This window comes from Paroedura picta, chromosome 9 (assembly GCF_049243985.1).
Source record: "Paroedura picta isolate Pp20150507F chromosome 9, Ppicta_v3.0, whole genome shotgun sequence".
In the NCBI taxonomy this organism is placed as follows: Eukaryota; Metazoa; Chordata; class Lepidosauria; order Squamata; family Gekkonidae; genus Paroedura; species Paroedura picta.
Genome location: NC_135377.1, coordinates 49,052,922 through 49,065,904, shown reverse-complemented (window position 1 = coordinate 49,065,904; position 12,983 = coordinate 49,052,922). Strand labels below are relative to the sequence as shown.

At 40.0% G+C, this 12,983-nt stretch overlaps 1 protein-coding gene across 1 annotated transcript in view; it reads right to left on the bottom strand.

Moving 5' to 3' along the window:
* The window catches only part of PTPRM (protein tyrosine phosphatase receptor type M), a 525,104-nt gene that overhangs the window by 193,982 nt on the left and 318,139 nt on the right, over positions 1–12,983 (bottom strand). Inside the window, exons 12-13 of the mRNA XM_077352746.1 lie at positions 7,754–8,027; positions 5,868–5,904 (exon numbers count right to left, since the gene is read on the bottom strand). Coding sequence (XP_077208861.1) covers positions 5,868–5,904; positions 7,754–8,027 — 311 coding nt within the window. The remainder of the gene's footprint in view (positions 1–5,867; positions 5,905–7,753; positions 8,028–12,983) is intronic.

The window sequence follows — 12,983 nt, the reverse complement described above, 5'->3', positions numbered from 1 at the left end:
CACATCCCTACTTTGAAGCAGATGTTCAATAGGAGTTATGTGTCTCCCAGTGTTGAATGTGGATTTTTCTCCCTGTGGTCAGGATACACAGACAGAAGCAGTTACAGCATTTCTTTCCATGCTATCTCCTCTTCTTTAAAGCACTCAATGGAGCTGTTACAAAATGTACATGCAACTACATAAGTAATGTGAGTTCACAAATGAAGCTAATAACATTTCATGGAGAAGTTTAAAGATGAAAAGACAGCATGGAGGGGAAGGCTTAAACAATTTCTTCCAGATTACTATAGTCATGAGGACAAAAGGATACACGTGCCTCTAGAATAATGGTCCCCAACCTTTTTCAGGCCGGGGACCGGGCGGGGGGGGGGGAAGGGAGGTGCGTGAGCTAGTATGCAGGCAAGCACGCCTCCCTCCTGCAGTGCGGTGCAGAGCTCAAGCCTAGGCACGCTGCGGGGGAGGGAGGCGTGGGCGCAAGTGTATCTGACTGCAAAGGGCTGTATTCCTCTTAGGGATAGAGTTGTGAGGCAATGACACTGAAATTATTAACTGTAAATAGAAAACTTAAAGCAAAAATTATTTACACATTAAAAATGAACACTTTCTCCTTATTGACTCATTTTAGTCAACATCATTTACTTTGTGTCGCTTTACGTAATAAACACCTCTTTCAACTTTGAGTCACTTGCTAATTAGAAATTAAGGATAGCTAGCATTGGCACTTGGTTTAAAAAACTTCTGTTGGAGAATCGTCTGAGACAACTGTTCTTGTTTTGAGTTTAAATTTAACCCAGGGGTTAATAGTTTATTTTATTAACCAAGATTGCTAAATGCTCATGTTCAAAAAAGAAAAAATAATGTTCATATCAGAAACCAAAACTCAAGATCTGTCTGCTTAATGGAAACTGCAATCAATAATTAATCAACCATCTATTAGAATGGGAATTCTCAGATGTAGTCTCGTGGTATAGGGTAACAGTTTTTATTAGCTTCTTAAGGTTAGCCAAAAGGTAAGTTCTGCCATATTCCATTTTTCTAAGCAACTTTATTTCAAACCAGCTGATGCTTAATACACACTCTATCTGCCTAGCTCTATACCTGTCTCAGTATATCCCTGTTTTACTTCTCAAGCAGCCTCCATTTTTCTCTGATTTAGATCATTTCTAAATGCCACTGAGTTGGTCAACACATGATAACACTTTCCAGTTGCAATCAGGATTCTAGGCCCTTCTGACCACTGACATACTCAAAGAGGCATATTTTATAACTAATTTAACCTAAGCATCTCCTGTCTTCTTTTTAATACACAGAATTAGTAGCAAGTTCTAGCTTTCAATATGCCCATTTAAATCTGTCCTTGACTTTCCATCTTTTAAAAGTAATATATTGTCAACTGCAGTGGTTTAAATTGAGCAAACATGGCATATGCTACCAATATATAGCATCAATATATAGCATTATGATACTTGTTTCAATGTCTGAGGAGGGGTACATGTACTTGAAAGCTCACGCCTTGAATAAATCTTTTTTGGTCTTAAAGGAGTTAATGGACTCAATTTTTGTTGTTTCAATATATAGCATGTATGCCATGTATAGATTTTAGTAATTATCCTCTAAAGATTTTAAAATTAGACCAAATTTTCTTTATTTTTAGTGCAGATTACATAGTGAACAAAATTCCACATTACTAGTAATGGTGCACTAATTGGTTGTAAGTAAACTTCTGAAGTACATTTTCCCTCCACATGGCAACCCCAATATCTTCTCCCCTTTCCTTGTCTCATTCTCTCCTTCTCAGTCCAACCTTTTACAGCTATATTTATTATTTATTTAGTACATTTATACCCCACCTTTCTTCACACATGGTATATAAATGAAATAAATTACCAAAATAGTTTACATTATTTATGTTATTTTCCTCTCCTTTTTATCCTCACAATAACCCTGTTATGTAATTTAGGCTGAAATTATGTGACTCAGCCCAAATCACGCAGACCCATTATGCATGGCGGCAGCTATTCTGCGCTGCTGCCGTGCCGTTGTGGCGGGGCAAGATGCCCCGCTGTTTCCAGTGAATGCATGGAGGTGGGGCATGCGGGGCTGCCCCGGCATAGCCGTGCACACATGCTTTGCACTGTGGCCAGCAAGGTGTCAGCAGCCAGTGGGGGGAAGATAGAGAGGGGCCGGGGGGAGTGGGGGAACCCTCCACATGCTTTGGCGGGGGCAGAGGGATGCTCCTGCTTACTCCGTGGAGCCCGCAGGGGCATGTGGTGTCCCTACAGGGACACCGTAGGTTGGGGCTGTGTGGGCCAAAAGGCCCGTGCTGGCAATTATGCACAGCATGGCCCGCCACGGCCCCTGCAGGCATCTGCAGCATCTAGGAAGCTGCGGAAGTTCCTACGTTTCTATAATGCGGGCCTTCCGTGGCCCTGGATGGAAGCAATGTCGGGCATAATTGGGGATTTTCCCTGAAGCCCTGTCGCCGCCACTTCAGGCATTCTGGCCCATGCATAATGGGTCCCAGTGAGCTTCCACAGCAACATGGGACTGAAAGCTACATCTCCCAAACCTTATAATTATACCCAATACAGATGATCTAGCCTATTAGTAAGCACATAACAGGCACCCAGAATCATGATGTGATACATATCAAGTTGTAAAAACCCGTTCTCAAAAATGTCATGAATAATCTGGGCCATTTCGCACGGCTTCAAAATAGCACAATGGTTGCTAATTGGAAACGCTACTAATTTGCCATAACCCACGACGTCGTAGACAATCTGCAACAATCCTGAAACCGACCCGCAAAAAGCGCTTCGTTGTGGCGCTTTCAGGGGAATCCAGAAAAGTGGATTCACCCTCCGGATAGCGATACACTCCTGCAACCAATCTGCAACAGTAGCGCTAAAGACCTGTGCGTTACCATTGTTGCTGGTTCTTCAAAGTCCCTCCCCCTGGCTCTCTCCTCCAAACTTCCGGCGAAGCGATCGCCATTTTTTTTTCTCCGAGCGAGCGGGGATAAACGCACCGGCGAGCCTCTTTCTGTTTAGAGGCTTCCCTGGCTTCAGTCCTTCACCTTTAGTCACTAAGCACAAACCACTTAAAAGCCCGTTTGCTGAAATACAGTCCCTTTATTTTTTACACATAAATTCAGCCGAAAATCGGGACCGTGAGGGGGGGGGGATTTTTTTTTTATCACTCGAGGCAGCGTGCAAACGATCATACAATCAAACGACAGCTCACATTAGGCAGCTGGATGGGTCTCTCCGTAGCAACGAATCTACCTAGATTCGTTGCTATGGGTCGGTTTTTTTTTTTAAAAAACCTTTCTTAAAGGGAAAGGGGCTGTTTGGGAGCATGCTAACGGCTGCCCATTGGCTGCTTGACAGCCAGGGGCGGGACGAGCTTGGCAATAGCGCTTCCTTTCTAGCGATTTCTGCCGAGACCGGAAGCCTGTGGGAAACGCTAAAAAACGCAACTGATTCCACTACAAAGGCAGGTATGCATAACGACGAATTCCACTATTTTAAATGGCGATTTTTCATTCCGCAAACAATTTGCAACAAAGATCCCCGTGCGAAAAGGCCCTCTGTTTCTGACAGAAGCAGGAAATGGCTCTTCATTATTTTAAAATACTAAACTTCTTTTAAGAAGCTAATCTACATTAGACATGTTTCTCAGTCATGTAAAAAAGAACACAGCACTTAAAATTTGACAATGAATCTCTTTTAAAAATGAAATGACATTTCCGTAAGTATTGCCAATCAGACAAGTAAATCAACCTAAAAACATTCACTTTGTTAGGAAATAACTACCATGGATGTCTTTCTGTGGAATGGACCCTGGTTGTACACATTGGTCTATATATGGTGCACGTAAAAGGAGGTTGTTGAGTAAGAAACTATAATGGGTGTGTGTGTGTTAAGGGTATATAGGTTCTAAGCCAGTTAGTGCTTTGACAATACAATATAAACCTTGTATAGACCCCTGTACACTTAATCTTTAAAATCCACTTTCAGTCACATTTGGAAGACTACAGGAAGTCACTGAGGCACCGGTATAATGTGTTCCTAATATCCAGTTTATATATACTATAGGTCAGTGGTTCTCAGAATTTTGGGGCTGCTGCCCACTTGGTTTCCAGGCCACATCCCTAGTGCCCTCTCCACAAATATGTACACATATTTCCTGGTTTTAGATCTACTACAAATGCAAAACACACTATATTTCCTGTGCTTCTTTTTGGGTTTTTGTGTAGCGGCCATAATTTAGTCCGGAGAGGGGGGGGGAAGTGCTTGCAGGACCTGCAAGACAGAGATCTTCTGCCAGGCGTTTGGTTGAGGCTGGGACCTGGATGATCTGGCTCTCCACAAGTGTCTTTGGGTGCTTTCCATTACAGTTCCCGGGGCCTATACATACATACATACATACATACATACATACATACATACATACATACATACATACATACATACATACATACATACATACATACATACATACAGGCACCAACTTTGCAGCAGGTTGGGGTAGGGAGGTGGGTTAGAGGGTTGGGTTAGAGTAGGAGGGGATTTTGTATTGTTTATGCTGATTTTTACTGTTTTATAATAAGTGATGATGATGCAAGCCACTGCATGTAGCATAAAACTCAAATAAATAAATAAATGTCATTTTTAAAAGCCAATTTGTAGTCCTCACTGGGGAAAAGACAGATGGGGAAAGAAAGGGGAAGGGGGAGAAACAGAGGCAAGCAATGGAAATTCCCACTGTCAATAGGAGAAGTCTTTTCCAGCCTTCCACTAATAGAGACTTTTGGGAAAGGGGTGCCAACCTGTGTTAAGAAACTCCTAGAGATCTGGGATAGAGCCTGGGAAGGACAAGTCTGAGGAGGGAAAAGAGCTCAGCAGAAATACGATCCTATCCAGCCCAGCTGTCATTTTCTTCAGAAAATAAACAGTGTTGGCCCTGGTCAATACTGTGATGGGAGACCACCAAGGAAGTCCAAGGTCAGTACTACCCAGAGGCAGGCAATGGCAAGCCACCTTGGAATATATTTTGCTGGGAAAATGTAACCACAGCAGGCAGAGTCAGACTGCTCTTCCCTACGCCCCCAAATTCCTCACTGCTCCCTTATGACTTCCAAATTCCTCACTGCCCCCCCCCCAATTTTTCACCACCCTACTATTGCCCCCAAATTCCTCACCAGCCCCTGGATCTTTCCGCTGCCCACACAGGGTACATACCACCCACTTTGGGAACATCTTGCTGGAGGAAGCTTCTGAACAATCATCATACAGAATTTATTCCACTAGTCCAGATTTATGGTCCCAAGCCCACAAATAATGGTAATCAGGACTCTAGGAATCTCATCTCCCAATCTCATGCTCCCAATCTTCTGCCTGTTTGTCTCCAAAAGGAAATCCAAAGCAACTTCATTCTAACCAAGAGTGATCAACAGGAAGCAAGTTTGAACCATTCCAGAACTTGCAATAAAAATTGTTGGTCTGAAACATCCATTTAAAAATGCTATTGTATTTTTCTCATAAAAACAATTAAAATACAGTCACTTTAAAAAGCTGTATTTCATAATTTTTGTACAAAAGATGAGAGAATGTGCTATTTTTGGCTGCTCTGCTGCATAATTTTTTAAAAAATAATGCTGTACTTTAAATATGCTAAAATATTTAAAATGAAACCATGCAAAAGCAATCAAGAAAAGAAGTTGATTGTATAGAAAGCTAAAACATTAATAATAAAGTTATGATTTAGGAGGATTTTATGTATATTAGCAATGTGAAAAAGGTCAATAGATTTAAGTACATTAGCAATGTGAAAAAGGTCAATGGATTTAAGCCAAGGAAACATACCTTTAGTAGCCACTCGGACGCAGTCAATTTTTGTTTCCTGTGTCAGACAAAGAAAGTATATGATTTGTGGGTTTGTTATCTATAAGAAATAAAGTAAAACACTCCTGCAACATTCTAAAGTAAAAGATCTACTTTGAGTGGCTGATCTCATCCTTAATTTTCTCAGGTAGTGCCTCAATGACATTGCCTTGCTATAGACAACTGAAGTGAAATGTTATGGGCCCATAACATCAATACTTCACTTAGCATTAACCTAGAAGATGAATGGGCTGTTATTAGACATGATATATTCACATTTTTTTCATATTTGACAATACACTGACCTTGCCATATCTCCCCCCTTCCCTTTTTAACAGTTGGCTACACAGTTCCAAGCAATGTTTTAGGAAAGCTAACAAAAATCAATGATGCTTCACACTTCTGCACTGTCAGTGTGCTGTAAAAGAAGTGGCCATTATGGTATTTGGCAGAAAACATTTCCATACTGTCAAAGGAGGCAGCAAAACCATGCTAGGAGTTGAAGGACTCTGGCTGGATATGTCTAGGAAATGGAAAACCTTCCTAGAAAAATCAGCTAGATGAAATGTGATCGACAAACAAAGGGCCTTTTATACACCTTTCACTTCGGTTCAAGCAACTTATTTCTCTTATCCTATTGGAGAGACAACAAAACAGAACTCCATGTCTAAACCAGGGCAATAAAAAATGAAAATAGATGTTTAAGATGACATGCAGTACTGTAACATATTTGAAGGAGCCAAGAAGACTGATACTATAAAAGCAAAACACATTTCAAAACACCAGTAAGAATTAGAATGACTGATAGTTTACAAGGAATGTTTGCCAGCACCCCTCTGGTTGCGTCATTTTATAGAATTATGTTATTTACTAGCTTCAAAGGCCATTCTTAAGAATGGGCCTTGAAAGGGTCCCCTCCCTTGGCCAGGCAGCTTAAGGTAGCTTTGGGCCACAGCTCGCAGCGGATCAAGTGGGGCAGGTGGGGGCTGGCCAGCTCCTTAGCAGGGCCGGGACAGAGCTCCTTAGCAGGTAGTCATCAGGCTTGGAGGCCCTAGTTAGCAGGCCCTCCACCACGACCTTTTGCCCAGGGCTCTCCCCCCTTACCTGCTGCTGGTTCCAGGCACAGGTGAATCTGAGAGCAAAGAGGCTAGAGTCCAGATATGGATGGTGGGAGCTGCAAGGGCAGGGCCAATCAGGGTGCAGCCAGCTTTTATTATTATTATTATTATTATTATTATTTCGATTTACAGTGTCTTAAAACCCCATTAAAACTCCCATTAAAGGACTTAAAAATATCACAGCATGGCGGCACAATAATAAAATCCCCTTCCTAAAAAAAGGGGGGGTGGAGAAGGAGGTCTTTGCTGGCTGCCCCCTGGTTAGCCCTATTCCAACTTGGACAGCCCAACACATTCCACCCCCCAGGCTGTTTCACAAATATATAGAGGAACCATGGATAAGGATATTTTCTTTTTGAATGCAAAATTACAGTACTGTGATCTGCTCACATAGGCTCACTATGCGATTTCGGGTCACATGGAAAACGTGGAGGGGAAGATGCGATGCACACCAGTTATGCACGGGGCGGGGTGCGATGGCGGCAAAACCCAGAGTAACCGATTATGCACGCGGCGATCCCGGCGCCACTTCTGGTTGCGCCCCGGTCACCCGAAAGCTGTGCTTTCTTCTGTGTTTCGCGAACGCAGCTTTTTCGGCAGCATGCACCGAAGCTGCGGCTGGTTGCAGCTGGCACTGTGCATTATCGGTGATTTTAGTTGCTGCCATTCCACCCCGAATGTGCGCTAAAACCCCCATGCATAATGGGTCATATGGATACTGCTTTAAACTACCAGCATCCTAAGACTTACCCCATTGGCTCTGCTAGCAGCTTGAAAATAAATACTGTAGCTTTTATGAGGGAGAAGAGGTGTATTCCAAAAGCCACTGTATGTCTTGTTGTCACCAATTGTAAAAGGCTGAGCAATTTGAATACTGTTGGCTGGAAACTCTGCTGCAAAATAATACTGAGAATTCAAGAGTGAAGCATTCTGGAAGTGAATTGGTACTGGATAGCATTTCAGGATTTCAGTTGTTTTTTTTGTTCTACGGGGACGTTCTTCTTCAACAACTATTTGGTAGACACTAAAAAGGAGAAAGGGGAGGAGAAGAAAGAAGGAATAAAAAATTTGGGTTATATTCAGGTACCTGATCAAAACCTGTCTTAAAATCATGTAATAAAGAATTTATAGCAAAACACATAAGACTTAAAATATAAAAGAAAACAAAATATTAACATTTACCCTCATATAACACTTGTCCTTTTTTTCTTTCTAAATATAGCAGAAGTATTGTTGACTGTGCACTAGTCTAGTGATTTTGGTTGGAGCTAGTCAGCTCAGACTTGGCCAAGTAATTTGAGTGAGAACTAGCAGACTCTCTGGACTGGATTAAAATTTTGTTATCTGGAATATGTGATTCACTGGCAACCTAAATTTCCTATATGGAAAGTTTTAAATCATAACTCATTTCAATAATTTCAGGCAAGCGGTTGGTCTGAAGCCATGGAACAAAGTTTCAGTTCAGTGGTGTCTTTTATTCGAAGTATAAACTTTTGTGTGCATGCACACTTCATCAAACACAAGATGAAACAAGATGTCCTCAACCAATATATATAGGTAGGGAATGGGTGATGAATTAGTTGCCAGGAAGGGCTAGTTAGAGTCTAGATTAATAAATAATTGGGAAATTACACTCGATATTGGATTAAAGTGGTTGGTAAAATCTGTGAATAGCAAATATTTGAATGCTAACATAGTGTTATTCAAAAATCTCATCAACTGCTTTAATCCAATCATGACTATAATCACCTAGTTATCTATGCATCTTGACTAACTAGCCCTTTCTGGCAACTGACCCCCCGCCTCATCCTTAATAGTTAAGGATGTCATGTTTCAGTGTACCTGAAGCACACCAAAAAAAATCTTATAACCTTGAATAAAACTTTATTGGTTTTAAAGGTGCCACAGAACTCAAACTTTGTTCTTTCATTTCAATAATAATATTCATCATATATTTTAAAAATATGTCATAGATAGAAATATCACTTCTAGCTATCATAAAATAAACCATAAATAAATCTAATTTTTGTGTCTGAATACATGAGGCCACAGGGTTTTTTTTCTTTGTTTGTTTGTTTTTGGGTTTGTTTGTTTTTGCTAAAAGTTATTATCCTTGTTTAGATGCAACTTTTAAATAAATTGATCACATATTCTTAGTTTTCCAGATGCAGAGGGTGAGACCCAAGTAAGTATTTTGGAAGCAACATTTCAGTTAACATGGTTATCAATTTCTAAGCTGAAAGAAAGCATATGCATTAATTTTAGTCTTACAGGAACTTAAATCAACTGTCAAGGAACGGTACATATTGAAACAGGAATATTTTGCTAATCTGAGCAACAAAAACTACCAGTGTTTCAGTAACATAAAAGTACTCTGCCTTAAAAATTCTGCAATCTATCCCACAGGAAATTGATTTTGGGATTGTAAGAGTGCTGAGCAACTGAAATAATATTAACATTTTCTAAATGTTCACATGTTTGTGCAGAAGACTTTAATGCAGTCTAAAATAATCCTGGGCTGTTTCCACATGGGGATTTTTGCCCAGGTAGAGCGCTCCATGGGCTGCTTTTACCAAACAGCTCACACATGACATTCTTTTATTTGCTAACATAACTCATGGGACTCCTGAGACCTTCTCTTTTAAGCTGGAACAAAGAAAAACCTCCTTTGTGTTGACTTGAAAGCAAAATAGCAAGCCAGCTATAGGAGGAGTTTCCAGTTGAAATCCATATGGTGGCAGCAGAGCATATTGCCACCTTCAAAATGGCAGTGCTAGATCTTCCTTCCTTTTTAGCCCTTTTACAGAGTTTTTTTCTTCTTCTAACAATTGATTTGCAGCTCAATTGACTTAATCTGTGCCTGTTACAGTTTTCACCACCTATCTCAAAGTAAATTAATTTCATGCTTGTATAATGGTTATCTGTCCCCCATTCTAATATAGATTGTAGTAAACTCCTCGTAGATTTTTCAACAGTATCCTCCTAGGCAGGTTCATTCAGAATCCTACTCAAGTCTGTTGAATGGGGCTTACCTCCTGGTACTGTTTCTAGGTAAAATCCATAACCAACAGAGCATAATTATGGCTTTAATAGAAAGGAATATATTCTCAAGTAGAATGAGTTCTACCCACATGGAAAAGCATTTTGGTAAGCACTGTTGGCTGCAATGGAAGGGGGGGGGGAATCTTGCCCAATGGGCAGAAATTCTTTCATCCATTGAAATCTCCGGTGGATCTAAGCAAATATGTACAATTTCTAAAAATGAAAACAACAAGCTATAGGCATAAGAATATGTTTTATTTTCACAAACTGACTGAAGGGTAATTTTAATCATTTTTCTACTTACATACATTATAGATGGATGCCTATATTTCAGAATTAAAATTGCTGTTCCAGTCTATTTTTCCTCTGATCAGTTCTATACTATACTATGCACAACACTCCATTACAGTGCATTCTAAATGTCTGAATTCATCCTCAATATGTTAAAGAAAGTCCAAGTTGACTAGAGCAATTTCAGACCCAAAATGTCTTTTCATCTTTATTCTAAAAGACAAATTAGATTTGTGGGCAACCAGACCTCAAATCTATTTGCTCTTTAATAATTTAAGCACTGAAAGGTCACAAAGCACTTTTCTGTTCCCCTTTATCAAAGTCCAAGTGATAATGAAAAATGGCTAAATCCTGTCTACTGCCCTATTTCATATAGGACTGTGTCTCTGATGTAAATTAACACATTATAAGCACCTGGGTCAATGGTAACCCGACAGCATTTTATGAGTTATAGGTTTTAAATTTGTATAAATGAGATCATCTTGGCTAATGAAATTTATAAGATCACACGGATCACGGCCATAAGCTAAAACCTTTCTTTAAATCTCACTGTTGGCAATGCTTACTGGTAATACAGAAAAGAGAATATAGCTAGAAAGAAATCATTAGGTCGAAGCTGGACAAAACAGCAAACATTAAACTAAATCTTTATATTACTCTGCCATGTAAGATATATTGTCCATTTGTCTGATATTACAGTAGTTAATATAATATAGGAGGAATATAATTTTTAGGCATAATTAATTCATTTATTCTGCAAACTTTTAAAGTTGCTTCCGGAAAGCTTTTAAAAGGAAGAGTCAGAATAATACAAATGTGAATCTAAAATCATTCGCAGTCTACTGTAAAACTTAAATAATAAATATAATAATAAATAATAAGACTCTTCAAATCAACAACCTGAACATATTAACGAATAACAGGATAAAGGTGACAATAAAAATATTAAAATTGTTGGATCAAAAGTTTCTTTCTTCTACCAAGTAAGAGTCTTCCTTAATAGAGGAATGTTTCCTCTGATGTCAGGCTTCCTCAGCTGCAAAGAAGGCCAGAGACTGGATCCAGATTAAATTGGAAGTTCCCATAAATCCACCCTTCATGCTGTGGACCCATCACATACCATTTCTCAGGGCCTCCTATACTGCAGGAGCAGCATTTCACAGAGTTCGGTGGACTTCAGTGAGAATGGGAAAGGAGCAGGAAAGCTCAATTTGATTGGTGGAAAAATTGAGTCTGGATCTGGTCTTTTGAATTCAACCCCGAGTAAACCAAGAGATGATAAAACAATTAAAGCATGGGAAAGGGAATGTTTTTATATTCTATCCAAAAATAGAAAGACTAGTTGCGAGACACATATGTATGAGAAAAGAGCTCCAAGGACACGTACCACCTCCCAAAAACACTCTATTGTAATTCTGAACCTGGGTAGACACAGAGAAGAGCCTGGCAAGAAGGTAATTTATAGTATTATTATTTTAGTTATACAAAAATACGACCTTTCTTGTATTTAAGCATGGGTTACATATGATGTTCAAAAGTTTTACTGATGATTTGATTAGATTCAAATGAGTAGCCCAGTTGGTCTGAAGTAGCACAATAAAATCAGAGTCCAGTAGCACCTTTAAGACCAACAAAGATTTATTCTAGGCGTGAGCTTTCGAGTGCAAGCACTCTTCGTCAGATTCTGGCACAATTTCCATATAAATATTTCTGTAATTCCATATAAATATTTCTGTTTGGGTCCTGTCACTTAGGTGCTACAAAACAAATCTAGTAAAGGCAGGTTTTGTCCCTTTAAATTTTGAGCATTTCTACTCTACAGCTGTGCCTTCCCCCTCCTTTTAAACTATGGCTGTGCTCTATGACTTCTCTTAATCCTAGCTTGCCTCCCCCTTTGAATTTGCATTTTTGGGGCTTGTGCCCCCCCCCTCATGGTCAGTGATCAAAGGTATAGCTCAGGAACTTCCACTGCCATAAATACCACAGGGTAATTTCTACTAATTTACATACGGCTCAGTTGCCAGGGCAAATGGCATGTTCATGTGATCACTGACAAAGGCAGAGCTCCCATTGGTAGACAAAGGACTGCAAGCAGAAAAGGGGAGGAGACCAAAAACACACTGACATCTCTGCTTTACAAAAGAAGTGCCTTCAGCACTGTGACACCGGAAAAATGGGAGTTTACCAAGTTTCAGAAGCCCTGGTGATAACACGCTGAAGGCACGCTGGCCAGTGTTTACAATGCAAACCAAAAATCATACACAGCACAAAACCACTCTCACATGTGAAATTGAGATATAAGTAAGGTGACCAGATTGTCCCACTTTTGGAGGGGCATCTGGAGGTACCTGGCAAATTGTACTTATGTTGAAATTAAAAAATATATATTACAATACTATTTTTGCGTTCTATGAAACTTTTTGTTGCTCCATACAGACCAAATCAAGACCCCCCCCCCCCGGTCAATGGTGTCCCGCTTAACCAATGTTAAAATCTGGTCGCCTTAGATATAAGAACCCATTTTTAGTGGGTTTTTTCAACTTTTTCATAATGCAGATCCCCCCCCCCCCCCGGTCCCAAGTAGTATCTTTTCCCTTTTCTAAGTTCCCATAGAAACCCTCTTGTTCCCTCATTCATTTAAGGTAAC